We start from the raw sequence: 17031 nt of genomic DNA on the forward strand, positions 1-17031 counted from the left end.
TGGAACAGTTTTAGTCCCTTAACTCTTATTATTCAGTTATGCATTTTTTAAAATGGGAAGCAGTCAAGCGTCTGAAGGAATTTGGTTCAAACTTCCAGAAAACAACACAACTAAGCATGAAATATTTACATCGGTAAGGCGAACTTTTCAGAACTGATTGCAAATCAGGTTTTACAGATGAAATTGTCTTTAATCTCAATTACAAAATAGTCACCCCCAGGCATGCAAGGGGGAGGACAAGAAGCGACAGAGGAGGTCGGATCCCCAGACAGCTTTGCATGCCAGCTTTCAGCACGATCCCCAGTGCCGCCTGGCCCAGGAGGCCCGCAGTGTGATCGTCCCCGGAGCAACCCCCCGGGAGCCCCCCGTGTGAGGCAGCCCTTCGCCTGCGCCTGGTCAGGCCGCTGTGGGCACAGCCCATGCCGCTCGGGACCCAGGGATCTGCGCTCTTGCCAGAAAAAAGCACTTCTGTACCCAAACCTCCTTCCTGTTCTTGGGAGTTAAAGCAGGTGCACACAAATAAACATCATCTCCTCTGGAGGAATACCGTCCCTCGTGATCCTGCCCTGCATTTGCTGCCCTGTCAAGCTCATCTAATGATTTTATGTATTTGCCTTCTGAGTCGGTCCAGTCACCATGTTCGCTATAATTTTGGGAGGGAGGAGATGCAACAGTTTCCCGAACTGTTCCAGGCAGAAATGCTGAAAACCTTCCCGATAATGTCAGCCACCAGACTTAGAGACTTGTCCTTCAAAATATTAAAATTCCTTTCATTAAATATCTCTGCTAGGAGCAGAAATCACTGCCAAGAAAAACCTATCAGCTTTTTTGCAAAGTAACTGTCGGGAGCCCGTGCTCTAAAGACAGGACTCATCACTTTGGCTGGTACGCGACGTGTAGCGGCAACCAAATGCTTTTTCGTATTGTTCCAGATGGCTGCACTACCAAACACTGTAGAGGTTATTTAGTAGCTAAAATTTATATACCTGAAGCCTGACATATTAATGAAATGGCATTTTTACAGAGCTGGGGGTATGAACACCACAGAAAAGTAAGATGTGGTTTTGCCTGATGGAAGGGTTTAAAAGGCTCCTTGCTAATGGCTAGCTGGGCTAAAGTTTTTCTGGCATATGGGCTTGTTTTGTACAGTTTATGTGGTGGTTTCTTCGTTAGATTCTCAGTGGTAATGAGCCCACACAGTTGATTGCTGCAGGGAGAAAAAAATCATCCTGAATAGGTTTGCTGAATAATTATGAACTGAGCTGAACTCTTACATTTGCTTACTAATTGTATGGTTCGTGATGTTTTATGTATGATGCATTCATTTTGTTAAAAAGGAATTTTTTTTTTTTTTTGCTGAGCAGTAACTTTTCTCAGTGCAAGTTAAACTGGCGCAGTGGAGAGAGCTGAATTCAAGTCTGATGAATTGATGTTGTTTTAATTATTTTTTTTTAAAACATCAGCCCCACCATTTGATTTTCAGAGCTTGCAATATGAAACCCAAAATTGTGCTATTGTCTTGAGAGTCGAAATAAATTAATCCCCTCAATTTTGGATTTGGCAGGAGCAATTACTATTGTTAATTTAGAAAATAATCCCCTACAGCTACAACTATTTAAATAATGCCTTTCCCTGCTTCCCCCAAGATGACCAAAACCCAAAGACTGAAAGTAAAAATATGTTTTGTAAAATATACTTTCCACTACTTGGTACAATTTGAGAGAAGCGTGCTCCTACTTGCCAGGGCGACGGGGACCCTTTGTGACCGACGTGCTCCCAACTGCTGGTCGCGGTCCAGTGGCACCCTCGCACTAGCGCACCCCAGCACCGCACCCGAAGGCCGGGAGGTGCACGGCAGGTTGGCAGCCCCGGGGCGTGTTTAGCCCAGAACAGGTTCCAAGTTAGAAACCAGGGTTGAGCCGCCTTCCGACGTTTAACAAATAGCGAATGTTTATACCACGAGCCTGTAGAACACTGCAGCTAGTATAGGACCTTACCATTTCAATCAGCTCGCTGTTTTTACTGTCAAAATATTTAGGCTGATACTACTTCCACATTTGCCATCGGCCAGTTACACGCTACTCCTGAGCCGCAGCTGGATCCGTGCAGTGCTGCTGGCCAGTTACCGTGCTGAAACTTTCAGTCTTATAATTTGCTCCTGCAAGACAGTGATGCCTAGGCCAGCCGTGGAGGAGCAGAAAAGCCTTCTGGTGAAGCAGGCTGGGGAAGGAGCGAGCGGTTAGCTAACGCTTGCAGCATACAGCAGCAAGCCTCGCCGCTGGCCCCGGCAGCGATACCTGCCACTCTCGCTGGTGGGCACAGACCAGGAAGGAGGGGAGAGGAGGATTAATGCTTGCCCAGCAGCATTTGAGAAAGTCAGCCCATGGACCAAGGAAGTCTCCGTCCCTCTAACTATATTCTTCCTCACAGCATCATTCTGCTCTTCCAGAGAGACAGTGCTCGCTCCACTTGAAGAACAAATGGATTCTGAATCTTCCAGGAAATGCAAGGTGAGTCTTCTAAATCAGTAAAATTCTGTCTTTTCTGAAGCATTTGGTCTCTTCCATGGAAGCCAACGTTACAGACGGTATCTGTGAGAGGCACGACCCCCTGCTTTAGAAAAGAGCTGCAATTTCAGAGTCCTGAGGTGTTTTTTACAGCAGCAGAAGTAATTCTTCACAGCAGAAATCCAGCCTCCTTAGAGCAGTAAGTAACTTTCTTCCACATGACTTCTGATACAGCTTTCATTGTATCCACGGTGCAGAGAGAACCGACCATTTCCGCAGAGACGTACCTGTATATAAACACAACAATAAAGCTGTGATAAAAAGGGTCAACTACAAATGAAACCCACTGTGATTAAAACAGTGAGTAATTATCTCCCATAATAATCCCAACAGATCTATTGCCCAACTGGCATGTGGTGTCTTACATGGAAAGTATCTTTTTATACTATCCTAGAGCGGCTGCACCAACAGAAAATGGACTGTAGCTGAGGTGAAAGTGGAGTTACTTCCCCAAGGTGGATGCTGCACTTGCTGATCTGTCCCAGCGAGGCTGATCACGTTCCTTGCCCCCGTTAAAGACTTACCAGCCACAGAGCCTCAGCCCTATTGTGTGACTCTGAACAGGCAGGACTAGCATTAAAATGCCAATATTGTTTTGGTTTACAATGCTTTTACTTGTTCTGTTGCACTTACTGTTTTGATAGGCGCTCTTAAAATTAATCCAGCTTTTTTCCTTTTCTTCTTTTTAAATAATCGAGTTTTTAAATTGGATGTTATTTTCCCCAGAAAAATACTGGATAATAAATGAATGCTAGTTTACGCAATGAATCCTTACCACTTCAAGGTGAAATGAAGAGCAGAGCGCATGCCACACCTGTACGCGGGGACAAGCCAGGGTAGCACCTCTCCGTGCAGTACCTTCATGCCCCTGCAGGCTTGCCCTTGGCAGCCACGACCTGGCACTCAGCAGACCTACTGCTCTTACTGTTTGGAAGCCACCTTCTTGGGAGCAAAAGCCAAAGCATGTTAATGCTGCTCCTGCGAGGTACAAGCTTCAAAAAATTCTGTGATGTGACAGAGAAATTGCTCCCACACTGATATGGATAGTCAGGTGTCCCCAACAAAACCGTCCTCCTCTTCCCGGGTTCAGGAACTGGTGTAATATCTACCATGCGCTTTGTGCCCAGCGCCCGCCCGCCTTGCTGCCGCAGAGCCCTTACGCCGGGGCCAGTGTGGGGCACGGATACACCATGCTTCCTGCGCTGCGAGCAGCCCCTCGGATGACCCCAGCTCGAGCAGAGGGAGGCATGAGGCACTGCGGGTGCAAGCCGGGCGTGTGTCCCAGAGCATAGTGCAACAAGGAGGCTCGTGTGCTTCAGGAACCTGCTTCTCTGCTGGGATGTGGTCTGGCTCCCATGAAAGTCAAAAGAAGTTGACTGAGTGCGGAAAAAGCGGTGCTGGGGGAGCTGGGACAGGCTGTGGACGGGTGAACCATCAGGATTTCCCTCTCCAGCAAGCCTGCAGTGGCTCTGGAGTGAGTGGGGCTGACCGCTGAGCCCCAAGCAGGGACCCCTCGAGGACCCAGCTTATGGGAGGCGTTAATCGTGTTAATCACCATCCTGCCCAGATGTGCGCAGCCCCGAAGGGAAGGCGCTTGCCCCGGGCCTGGAGCCGTCCTGCGCCCGCTGAGGCAGCACAAGGAGCGGAAAGGGGGCCCTGAGGGGGCTGTCCCGAGGCCCGGCTCGGGGAGCTCCTGCCCGGCTGCCTGGCGGCGAGGTGGGGCGCGGCGGGGCTGACCCTGCAGCCCGGGCTGCCCCAGAGCCGCCCCGGCAAAGGGCGGTGAACGGGCGGTGCCCGGGGCGGGGGGCTGCCTGAACGCGGCAGGACGGGCCGAGGAGGGTCACCGCGGAGAGCAGCTGCGGGACGGCAACGAGCAGCCGGTCCCGGCGCCTCCGTGGAGCCCGTCGTCCCCACCGGTCTCGTCCTCGTCCTTCCGCGGCGGGGGCCAGGCGCGGCCCTCGGCCCGCCCCGCCGGGCCCGGCTGCCCGCCGTCGGGGCGGCCCGGGGGCACGGCCCGGCCGCCTGCCCGCCCGGCCCGGGACTGCGGCTGAGCCGGGCAGAGCCGCGCTGAGCCGGGCCGGGCTGAGCCAGGCCGAGCCGGGCCGGGGCGGGCGCCAGGGGGCGCTGTGCCCGTTCGGAAGAGTCGGCTCCGACGGCGCGCACGCAGGCGCAGAGGGAGCGCGGCGGCGGCGGCGGCGGGGAGCCCCGGGGAGCTGCGGGGCCCGGGGTCGTCCCTGCCCCGCAGCCTCCGCCGGGTGCGGAGCCGCGGCGCAGCCGGGCGGGCAGCCGTCGGTCCGGGCCGCTGCCGTTCTGCGGGGACACGGGCGCAGGAGCCGGCGGGTCCTCCTCCCGCCGTGGCCGCGGTTCCCGTAGCGAACGAGACTTTCCTTTTATCCCTTTGTGCCGCTGTCGGGCCGCGCGTACTTCATTTTCTGCCCTGGTGCCAGCCCCGCACCCCGGGCCTTGCGCCCCCCCTTGTCACTTTGCTAAGTAATAATTTCCATGTCCAATTCCATTTCTTCTCTAGTTCTGAAATCTCCGAGCCATCAGCAAGGAGGATAGTTCACATGAAAACTAATTACACAAAATCAATATTTAATCACAGCGCAGCATCCTGATCCTGCAGAAAAAAAATCCCTTTAAAACTCTCCTGCCATATACAAATACTTCTCGACCGCTTATTTATAGATCTCATTTTTTTTTGGTGGGAGTAATTTTCGGTTTTATTTTTTTAAACTATCGACATGCGCGAGCCGGGAACACCTGAACTGCCTTATCCTGCCGCCTGGTTTTAACCCCTCCGGACCTGATGGATGTTTTCCCCTCCGGGGAGGCCGGGCTCTGACATCCCCGCTCCCGCCCGGGCGCAAGCGGGGCGCTGGGCCGCCCGCCTCCCCTGCGCGGCTCCGGCTGCCGGTCCGGGCGGCCCCGACGGGGCGCGCCGCGCCGCTCGGACAGCGGCTCGGGGTTCGCGGGCGCTACCGGGGCCGTCGGGAGCCTTCTCCCGGCCCGCGACTGCCGGGCGGGTTCCGCCCGGGCGGGCAGGACGGGGTGGCCAGGAGCGGGGGAGTGGCCGTGGCCGTGCCCACCGGGCGGCGCGGGGCCCGGGTCCCGCCGGTGGGTTCCAGCCCCGGTGCCCCCCCGCCCCGCCCGCTCCGTGACACCCGCAGCCGGCACCTCTGGGCTCCGTGCGGCTCCCCGGCCCGCCCGGCGCTGCGTGCGGCGCGGGGGGCGAGCCGCGCCGCGCTGAGCCTCGCCTCGCTAAGCCGGGCCGGGGCGCCGGGCGGGCGGGGCGCGGGGCCGGGCGGCGCGGCGGAGCCACCTTAACGGCGAGCCCCGCCCCGGGCCGCGCGGCGCTCATTGGCGCAGCCCCGATGGCTGAAATTCATCGCTGAAATGCAAAACTTGTTGCTGCTCCGCCAGCGCCGGGTGAGAGCGAGGGAGCGCGCAGGGGAGCGCGGCGCAGCCCTCCCAGCGCCCGCACGCAGCGCCGGCCCCGCCGCCCGCCCCGGCCCCGCCACCGCCACCGCCACCGCCGCCGCCGCCGCCGGAGCCCTGCGAGCCGCGGGCAGCGCACGGCGGGCCGGCGATGCGGCGCTCGGCTCCCGGGCGCCGGAGCCTATGAGCGGCGGCGCGCCGCCCCGTCGGCTCTCGGGCAGCGCAGCGCGGCCGGCGCCGGGCGGCAGCGAGCGGCGAGCCGCCGGGGTGAGAGCGGGCGGGCGGCCGGTGCCAGCGGCGCGGCGGCGCGGCAGGATGTGAGCGGGGCGGCCGAGCGGCGGCCGGCGCGGCGCGGAGCGGGACGGCGGAGCGGCGCGGAGCGGAGCGGCCATGCCCTTCTGAGGAGCCGCGCAGGATGTTCGGGCTGGAGCAGTTCGAGCCGCAGAGCAGCAGCCGGAGCGGCGGGCAGGCGGAGCGGGGCTTCGGCCAGCCCGGACTGAGCATGAGCGCGCACTTCAAGGCGCCGGCCTTCCCCGGCGGCGGCCCGGCGGCGGCGGCGGTGGACCCGGCCCTGGGCGCGCTGGGCGAGCCGCCCCTCCTGGGCATGAACATGAGCCTGGCCGGGGACGCCTACGGCTTCCCGGGCCGCGGCCCCGCCGAGCTGCACGGCGGCGGCATGCAGCCGCCGGTGCACGGCTTCTTCGGCGGGCAGCAGCCGCACGGCGGCCACGGCGGCGCCCACCACCCCCATCAGCACCCCCCGCACTTCGGCGGCAACTTCGGGCCCGACCCCGGCGCCTCCTGCGTGCACGGCGGCCGGCTCCTGGGCTACAGCGGCGCGCTGGGCGGGCAGACGGCGTTCGCCGACGGCTACGAGCACATGGCCGAGAGCCAGGGCGGCGAGGGCTTCGGGCAGCAGCGTCCCGGGAACCTGCCCGACTTCCAGCACCACAGCGCCGGCGCCTCCAGCCACGCCGTGCCGGCGCCCTGCCTGCCCCTCGACCAGTCCCCCAACCGCGCCGCCTCTTTCCACGGGCTGCCGGCGGCCGGCTCCTCCGAGCCCCACGGCCTGGAGCAGCGGCGGCTCCCCGCGCAGGGCGGCGTGGACTCGCTGGAATACAATTACCCCGGCGACGGCCCCGCCGGCCACTTCGAGCTGCCCGTCTTCTCCCCGTCGGAGCCCGAGGGGCAGCTGCCGCACTACGGCGGCGGGCGGCAGGTGACGGCGGGCGGCAGCTTCGCGGGGGCGCCCGCCCTGCCCCGGGCGCCGGGCATGGCCGTGGCCAAGGCGCACCCGCCGCAGCAGCACGGCGTCTTCTTCGAGCGCTTCGGGGGGGCGCGGAAGATGTCCACCAGCCTGGAGCCGGGGGCCAGCGCCAGGCATCCGCTGATGCAGCAGCAGCAGCCGCCACCGCCGCAGCCGCCGCAGCAGCCGCCGGGCTTGCTGGCCAGACAGAACTCCTGCCCGCCAGCCATCCCTAGGCAACAGCAAACAGAAGCCAACGCTCCCAACCCCAACCTGCAGGACAATGGGCCCATAATGCAGAACCAGCATGCACAGTTTGAATACCCTATTCACAGACTGGAGAACAGGAATATGCATCCCTACACCGACCCCGTGTTTAATATGCAGCACCCTCCTCCGCAACAGCCACCAAATCAAAGACTGCAGCACTTCGATGCCCCCTACGTGAGCATCGCCAAGAGGCCGCGGTTCGACTTCCCCGGCAACCCCGGCGTCGAGCGCTGCGCCTCCTGGGGCAGCGGCATGCACGGCCCCGCCATGGAGAGCCACCTCTCCCCGACGGCCTACCCCGGCCTGCCGGGCGAGTTCACCCCACCGGCACCCGAGGCCTTTGGGGGCCCGCTGCCGCACGGCGGCCCTGAGCACCCGGCGCTGGCGCAGCGCCAGAATGCGGCCCTGGTGATGAAGCAGATGGCCTCACGCAGCCAGCAGCGCCTGCGGCCGCCCAGCCTGCAGCAGCTGGGGCACCATGGCGAGGTGGGCCCGCCCGGTGGCCTGCCCCCTCCCGCCTTCGAGCGGGAGGCGGGCAGCGGCGGCCGCAGCTTTGACCCGCCAGCGCCGCACCTGGCCCCCGACAGCGCCTGGTTTGCGGGGCCGCCGCCGCCCGGGGAGCTGCTGCCACGGCGCATGGCGGCACCAGGGCTGCCGGCCGAGGCGGCCCCCCACGAGCTGGGCCTGCAGCCGGGCAGTGCCGCTGTGCTCTTCCGGCCAGGTGCCGGCGGGCTGGGGCTGCAGGAGCCGATGCGGATGGCGGGTGAGGGGCCGGCGCAGGCCCTGCCCTCGCCTGGCGTCCACCCGCCCTTTGCGCCCGCCATGGGTGGCCTCTCGCAGCTGCAGTCCCCGGGCGGTGGTGTGGCGCTGCCCAGCGCCCCCGCCGAGCGCCGTGGCCCCGCCGACTTTGCTGCCCAGCCTGGCTTCCCCTTCGCGCCAGCAGCACGGCAGCCGGCAGCCCACGGGGCCGCACCCACCCTCAGCGCCTCACCGGGTGCCTACCCGCCGCCCCCACCTGAATTCCCGCCGCCGCCGCCACCGCGGCCCGCTGCCAGCAAGCTGGGCGCCCTCTCGCTGGGCTCCTTTAGCAAGCCGGCCAGCAAGGACAACGTCTTTGGGCAGAGCTGCCTGGCCGCCCTCTCCACCGCGTGCCAGAACATGATCGCCAGCCTCGGCGCCCCCAACCTCAACGTCACCTTCAACAAGAAGAGCCCGGCTGAGGCCAAGCGCAAGCTCAGCCAGGCTGAGCCCGACCCGCCGCCGCCTGCTGCCCCGGACTACTTTCCAGCAGGGCCGCCGGCGGGCGGGGGTGGCACGGGCAAGGCGGCGGGCACCGCCCCGCTGCTGCCCGCCGAGAGTAGCCTCTCGCCTGGCTATGCGCTGGAGCCAGCGGCCGGTGGTGAGGGGAAGGCGGGCGGTGGGCGGGGGCGGGGCCGCCGGAAACGGGACAGCGGGCACGTCAGCCCCGGCACCTTCTTTGATAAGTTCTCGGCCGCGGAGGGCGGCGGGGCTGGTGTCAGCCCGGGGCAGCCGGCAGTGCCGGCGGCGGCGGGGGGCCCGCCAGGGGCTGCGGGCGCGGAACGCGGTGGGGGTACCCCCCATGACAAGCCCCTGACCTCGCCCTCCTGGGGCAAGGGTGGCGAGCTGCTGCTGGGGGAGCAGCCTGACCTGATGTCCTCCCTGGACAGCGGCATCCAGAGCGTGACCAAGTCTGATGGCAGCTCCCCGCACGTGGACTTTCCCGACGAGGTCAGCACCAGCTATGGCAATGAGGACGAGGTGTCCTCCAGCTCTGACAACGCCGCCTCCAAGCCCACCCGCAGCCCGCTGCTGGGCGGCTCGCCCAAGCTGCCCCGCGGGGAGCACACACTTCTCAATGGACAGAAGCCCCTGGCCCTCGGCCTCCTCAGTACGTCTACCTCGACCCCCGACAGCTACGGGCTCAGCACCACGGCGGGCGCCCACCCCGGCACGCCGGGCATGGAGCAGGTGCGGACCCCCACGAGCACCTCGGCCCAGGACGAGATCCACCCCCTGGAGATCCTGCAGGCGCAGATCCAGCTCCAGCGGCAGCAGTTCAGCATCTCGGAAGACCAGCCTTTGGGGCTGAAGAGCAAGAAGGGGGAGTGCGCGGGGCAGAACGGGGACAGTGACCTGGGCAGCTGCTGCTCGGAGGGCGTCAAGGGCGCCATGAGCACCATCGACCTGGACTCCCTGATGGCGGAGCACAACTCCACCTGGTACCTGCCTGGCGAGAAGGCCCTGATGGAGGGGCAGGAGGAGGACAAGCCCATGGCGCCCTGGGAGAAGCCCAAGCCCACGAACCCCAGCAAAGAAGGTATTGGTTGTCCCGCGCGGGGTGCCGGCCCACGGGGGGGACGGGTGGGCTGCTTGGAGGTGGCAGGGCTCCAACCCCGGGATGCCGGGTGCATGCTGGCTCCAGAGCCGCTCCTCCCCTGGCAGGGGCCGCAGTGGGTGCCGGCTGCGTTCCTGCACCGGGCTGGGGCTGCGGGATGCCAGGTGGCTCCGCTGGGGCGGCCGGTGGCAGGGACAAAGCGCCTGCTGCCCGGCCGGCCCTGGGTGACAGCCGGCCCCGCGGTGGCCTCTGCCACCAGCCTCATCCCCATTGTGCCTCCTGGGGAGTGGCTGCCGAGGGCTGCAGCAGCCCGGGGCTCCCGGGGGTGCTGAGCTGTGCTGCCGGGCCTGGGGGGCTGCTGGAGGGGGGGCCTGCAGGCATGGGGTGCTGAGGAGGGGACTCCATGCAGAGCCCTCTGGGCATGGGGTGCCAAAGAGGCGGCTGCCGGAGAGCCCTGTGCTGGCTGAGCCTTCCAGCCATTTCCCCCAAACTGTTACAGAGATCTTCCTTAAACCATGAAAACACAGATTTGTTAGTGGTGCCGTCGCTTTGATTCCAGGTATTTCCCTGCTCGCATTAAGAGCCTACAGGCAGGGCGATACTGAACTGAAAGGCTCTTAATGTTTGGTTTGGTTTTTTTTCTTTAATAGAAAGGCAATTTAAAATAAGGCTCTGGGTCTGCTGATGTAAAACTTGCTTAGTTGACAGATGTTTAATTTCGACATTAGTTGTCATTTTGATCCTTCCCTGTGTCCAGAGGGCATCATAATTCCCCACGCTCAGGAAAAAAATATTTTAATGAAAGCCCTCTATTATAAAAGCTGTTTAAGGTAAAGATGATTATAGATTCAATTGGTTTCTATTTTATCTTATCAAAGCCATGTTTTCCAAGCCGCCTGACTGTGTGTGAATATTACAATAGATGCACGTGCATGTACCTGCTGTATGAATGTGCACAGGCAATTTTTTTCATGTGCTATAAGTACACGTGCGTAATTTACACAACATAAACGCATTATTCATGCCTAGGAAAGTTGATGTTTTGGTACTGCTAGTGTAGTTCAAAATTGTTTTTGTTACATCAGGTTGTACAGACTGACTTTTTACAGTCCTCCGCTTTTAGTAATTTTGCTAAGAAAGGTGTGGGGAAATCAAAAGGGAACTGGTTTGAAAACTGGGCAATTTCCTACCCCCAGTTCTGGTTGGCTTTCCAGCTTTGGCTTTCTGAAGCGTGAATCCTAGCCCCCACGGTTTGTCTCTTTGTTCATGTTTAATGCCCAGCGCAGGAGACTCTCATTTCAAGCGGGAGTGTTTAGCATGCACGGCAGACTCTAGGAAGCCCATCAGCATTCTCCATGCTTCACCCAGGCAAGGACATAAATTGGTTTGTTTGGGGCCCTTCTTTTCCATTTTTAAATGGAGTTGCACACAGCATCCTTCCTGGCCCCTTCTCTTTTATTGTTTCTTGTACACAACATCTAGATCTGACTGGATCAATAGCTAGTTAGCACAAATCACAGTTCCTGTCACTTCTACCTTGGCAGACTCGAACACATATATACATTCTCTCGCAACACACACACGCACACATATGCACCCCCCGTTATGTGTGCACGCTCACACACACACACGCATACAGATATGCAGATCTGCACCCCGTCCTGGATTTAGAAATAGATTTTAAAAGTAACTTACTCCGCAGATCTTAGTTTAATGGATTAAAAAAAAATCCTGAGCGGTGATTTAATCCTGAACAGCGCATTTATTAAAAGTGTAATTTGGCTTAAAATTATGTATATTTTGTGTATATGTGTCATATGGAGCGATGCTTTCTTTAACATCCTTAACAGTACTCCTACGTTCACTTTGAGCACCGCTGTTCTTAGTAACATCTAGTGAAATAAGTAATTGCTTTCTGGTCGCGATAACCACAGTGTTGCTGTTAAAACAGTTCACACTTGGAAGGAAAACCATTTAATCAGTGTTCCTATATAAGGATATGCTTCAGTATTTCAGAGGCTTAACATAAAATAGCAAACCAGTTTTACGACAATGCACAGAGGCACTCATTTTGTTTCACACTTTAGTCGAAGGATTTGAACGGACTCGTTCTTTGGAGGAGGAAATTCGAATAGACCAGTGGAGAATTTACTTTAACTGTTGTTAGAAGAGGTAAAGATACAGTAAGTGAGACAAAACTGGCTGTTCTCCTCAGTTAGTGGAAATAATTTAACTTTACTTTGCCATACCCCCGAGTGTTTGAAACTGCGTTTAAGAAAAGGCTTTATTTATCCAGTGGTGGAGATTTTAAACCTTTTTAGTCAACTGGGATTTGCATCTGTGGTATTTGCTCCAGCAGTTCCCTGGTGTACGTGTGCAGGGTGAACGCGCAGGCTTCAGACGACACTCCTCCAAATTTCGAGCAGTTCCTAGATGTGCTTAATACTGCGCTGGGGGAGTGTTCACCATTTCGTAGTAATGTGGAATATTATTAAGAGTGAGATTAGTCCTTAGACCCAAGTTCCCTCACCAACACATCGGCATTGTTGGTGGGCTTCTTAATTACACCTGCCGTGATGGGAGGGAAAGTGTTCGGTGATTTATTCCTATTGTGGCACGGCCACAGTCTGCACCGGCTGCTCCGCCGGCTCTGGGCAGGGCGGAGGAAGGGATGGTGGGTGTCAGTGGGCACGTTCCCCCTCGGCTGAGCGCGGGGTTCGGTGTCCGCCTTCCCGCTGCTCTCCTCCCACAGCACGGAGCGAGCGTGCCAGGGAGTGGAGGCTCCAGCTTTGCCGAGGAGGGGCAGCTTTGAAATGGGCAGGCTCCCCGAAACGCAGCAGAATCGGGAACTGTTCAAACACTCTGTTAATGCCTGGGCTACTGGGGGAAGCAACTTGTTTGAGCTGTTTTAATGGCTGGTCAGACTCCTTATAGTGCATCTCTTTTTTCTCATAGTAGCATTAAAATGATTTGCTAATATCTAACAATCTGCGTGAGCTGTGAATTTTAAAGGTAGATGGGAGCAGATAGCGTTATTTCAGACACCTGTGCTGTAGGTGCCCATGTAACACGAACACACCTACATCATTAGCGATAGCCTTCAGAGAGTTCTGTGCGTGTGTTCACATTTTATTTCTGAACTTAACATTTTTAATGCTGGCTGGACATCTGTCTTTGCTGAAATGTGATTTTCTGTAAGGAGCTTTCTCTGATACATCGTTCCTTGAACTAACATGTTTTATGTGAAGTGGCTGATAGTTTGTGTTTTTCCCCCAAAATGCTATCTAGAATTTCACGTTTTCCTCTGCCGTGCAGCTAGGGCTGGGAGTGATATACAGTAATACTGAGTCTAGAGAGGTCGTGTTGACTTCCAACACCGCAGCTCTAGCTAACAAAGAATAACCAGATCAAATTCACTTAAAAACCTGGGGCCAGTTTAATGGGGTTTTACGTTGCCTGGTTTGACTGAACCAGAACAATTTCCCCTTCAGCAAAATGTTGATTAGTATTCTCTAGAAAGCCAGTAATTAAGTTCTGGTGGGCTTTTGTTTTTATTTTTTAATTGATATTTTGAAGGTCCTGTACTGCAGGTGTCAGGTGAAGACATCAATACGTAACCTACAACCAGGCAGGTGTTGATTGGAAAGAATGAGAATATATTCAGTTGCTCCGTGGCCGTTGGGCTCGTCTGTCCAAGCTGATGGGCATGTGCAGTGCAGCACGGTTAGTTCTCATCTTTGAGTTTTTGTTAATATTGCATTGTAACACCGGGCTTATCATTTGAATGAGCCAGCAGGCCGAAACTCTTAACGAAGCAGTATGTAACGTTTGTAAATTACTACCAAATACAAAGGTCAAATTTGGTCCAGATGTGGCTAGGAGCCTTTGTTTTCTTTCCTTTCCTAGTATGTTCTGCTGTGTGCTTTTATTTTAAATACTGCTGAATTCTTTTAGAAGCTTTACCAGGGGACTAGGTTTGTTTGCTGAGACTGAGTTTGTCAGACCTCTCGTGAGGTATTTAAAACACTTAAATATCATTGAAAGCAATAGGTCATTTGGAACGGGTTTGTGCTGCAGTAAGGGTTGTTGGAAATGAGTTCACTGATGAAGCTCAGCGCACTTTGCAGCGATGGATCTGTGATGCCCGACGCTGCTTTGTTTGCTTCAAAGGGCTGTTTAAACTTACACAAGGAATTTTAACAGTTAGTGAAAAAATGCTATTACCTTTGCCAAGAAGTTATGTGATATACTCCACAGATATGAAATATACATCTTTAATAAATGATCTGGATTGGCATGCAGATTTATGAGGAAAGAATACTCCATTGCATACCATAGGAGAGAGTTCAGTGTGCGTTAGATTTGGATTTAATATGATCTTCTAAACTCTTCTGACCTGTTAGAAAAAAAAATTTGAGACATTGCCCCTGCTTGGCTTGACTTCATATGAATGACAGTAATACTCCATTGTTTACTTTGATCGACTCTCATTTTTAATATTTTCTACTAGAAAATGGTCCTGTTTAGAAATGTTTTCCTTTGTTTCATAAACATTCTGCAGCAGTGTGTTGGTAGACCTTTATGGTAAATATTAGAGAAGGCAAAGGGGGAGAGTTTTCAATATTATTTGCTATTGCTGCTGTAGTGCACTAAGATATTTAATGCATAAAGTGTGTGAATTTATTGGCATTTCAGTAACTGCCGTAACCGCTGTTTGCCTTTACATCCATCCATCTGTATTAACTTTGGTCTTTGGATTTACCTGTTCTGCTCGTTTTAGTGGACAGTCTAACTGTATTTGAATTAATGCAGATCACAAATTTGGTTTGCATCATGATGCTTTCTTTCACCAAAATCTGTTATTGTATAGTGGCGCATTTAGTTGTGAGGTTGGTTTTAACTGGGTGGGTTTTGTACGCACAGTGTGAGAGAGTGCGTGAGACGGGCTTTGGGGGATGTATTTCTTGAAATTGGTGTGTGAATGTGCTTCAGATCTTTACATATGATGTAAAAGGAAATGAATTAGACTTTATGAACTTGGATGAGAGCATAGATTTATTCTGTTCTGTGACGTATTACACCGTGTCTGATGTTAATTTTTAACGTGCAATACCTTTTTTGGTTTTATACCAATGACCATATGGAATGCTGTGCCATAAATCTGCAAATAATTTTTTGCTAAAAAAGGTAATTAATCAGCAATACCTACAGATACAGTTTGTTGTTACTTGTACAGAGCAAAGGATAAGGCATTAAACAAAAGTCTAACCTAAAAGTATATAGGCTGCTTTTATTTGTAACAGCTGACTCCCAGCTTCTGCTGTGTTCTGTACCAGGGAGAGGGTTTGGTTCAGCAAAACATCTTTAGGTGGCCACGTAAAATTTTACTACTCGACAAATTACTGTACATTTTTAGTCTGTGCTTTCTTGTGTAATTCTATTAAATGTAAGTATGAGTAGAGTATTCACAGAAAGTGTAAAGCCAGCTCTAAAATGAATCTTCAGGTGGCCCGACACACTTTTTTAATGCTAAATTTACTGAAATATCATAAACAGTTTAACTATGTAATTCCTAGAGAATGTTGAGAATATCAAAAAAGACCAGTCAAATTGTGCTTAGTGGGATCCTTCCCTGTTTTGTCACTAGCGCACAATATATCATCTTTAACGTGTTTCGGGCTGGAGTGCTTCGTAAGCAGGCAGCTTATGGATAACGCGCGCCGGGTGCCGGATACCTGCCTGTCCCTGGCGGCCGCTGCTCCCGCCAGCAGCCAGCTTTCTGCCACACTCTCCCGGCTTCTCCATTGAGGAATCTACACCCTTGAAATGAACAAAGTTCGCGCCTGTGAATATGTGCTTGTAGTTTGCAGGCAATTTTTAACATTGATGTGTTGGGGTTTTTTAAATACAGAATTATTCTTGTTTAATTTATTTGAGGGGTGTTTTTAAGAGAGAGAGCTTCCGTTAATGAGGTATATTTAGAACATGGCTTGCTTGTGCACTTCCTCAGCATCAGTTCTTGGGTGAGGGGCACAGGGCAGGGACCCTATGGAAATTAAACAGGTGAGGCTGTGGAATCTTCCAGGAAATTCAAGGTCTGCCCTGACTTCCCTGATCTTGGTTAGATTTCTCAACTTTTAAAATGTAAGTCTCAATTTTTGCTATTCTGTAGATAGACCCAGATAGACTAGCTTATGTAAAAACACTGATATTCTTTGTAGTTAGCTGCTTTTCCTTTGCAAAACACTTTTGTGTTGGTGCAGTTAAAACATTATTAATTATTAGTGACCTTTTTTAATGCAAAGATTTTTTTTAAAAAAATTTAAATATATTTTATGGATTATGTGCCAATGTTTCAAAGTGAAATACCTTTTAAATTTAAAGCTGAGAATTGAGCAGCTGGAGGTCTAATCCGTTAATTTTTACAAGCTGACTTTCTTAATACTTCAAAGAGAACATCTTAGATGATATAGCTTTTGCTACTCCCCTCCTCAGCACCCTTTCTTCTCATCTCCCCCCAACACCCTCACTTCTAAGTCGTCATGTTCTGCTCATCTCCTGGCAAATGACAAAAGCACATGGATGCGGGGAATGCATTTTCCTTAGTTGATGTAGTAAGTTCTAAGACTTGATAATCTAGAAATGTACTCTTAGTGTTGCACTTTTTATCCATATACTGATGCAAAAAATATTGTGATTACTGTTTTCCTAGTAGTCTTTTCGCCCATACTGAAGTTATTTTTTGTAACAGTACAAGTGTTATCATAAGAGCATTTGTGTTCAGCAGCCGTGTGGGCTTGTGCCCTTTCGAGATGCCAGACTCAAACCTAGCATGCATCCCTTTCCCATAGGAACGGGTCTGATCCATGCTGGCCGTTTTTAAATAAAGTTTTTCCGAGTTTTGTCTTGCCCCTGTTAGACAATGACTGTTTTATCACATCTTATGATTTCACTCCCCAAGATGCACATATGTATCAGTCATGAGAAGCTCCTGAGAATGAACTGTTTCTCGTCTGCATGCTTAACTTCTGCTGGGAGGCTTTAGTTGTGCAATTTATGTCTGTTTGTTTTCAATTTTAGGAAATCTATTTGTGTCTGTTTAGTATTTGAATGTAAAAATGCAGTGCATGACACTGCGCCGTCTAAATTTTTAT

General features: G+C 54.4%; 1 protein-coding gene across 4 annotated transcripts in view; it reads left to right on the forward strand.

Annotated features, from left to right (window-relative positions):
• Nucleotides 1-5976: 5976 nt before the first annotated feature.
• The window catches only part of MN1 (MN1 proto-oncogene, transcriptional regulator), a 114637-nt gene continuing 103582 nt past the window's right edge, over nt 5977-17031 (forward strand). For all 4 annotated transcript variants that reach the window (XM_075110413.1, XM_075110414.1, XM_075110415.1 and 1 more), the window contains exon 1: nt 5977-9859. In XM_075110413.1, coding sequence (XP_074966514.1) covers nt 6421-9859 — 3439 coding nt within the window. In that variant the 5' untranslated portion in view covers nt 5977-6420. The remainder of the gene's footprint in view (nt 9860-17031) is intronic.

The sequence above is a fragment of the Phalacrocorax aristotelis genome, chromosome 15, assembly GCF_949628215.1.
Source record: "Phalacrocorax aristotelis chromosome 15, bGulAri2.1, whole genome shotgun sequence".
In the NCBI taxonomy this organism is placed as follows: Eukaryota; Metazoa; Chordata; class Aves; order Suliformes; family Phalacrocoracidae; genus Phalacrocorax; species Phalacrocorax aristotelis.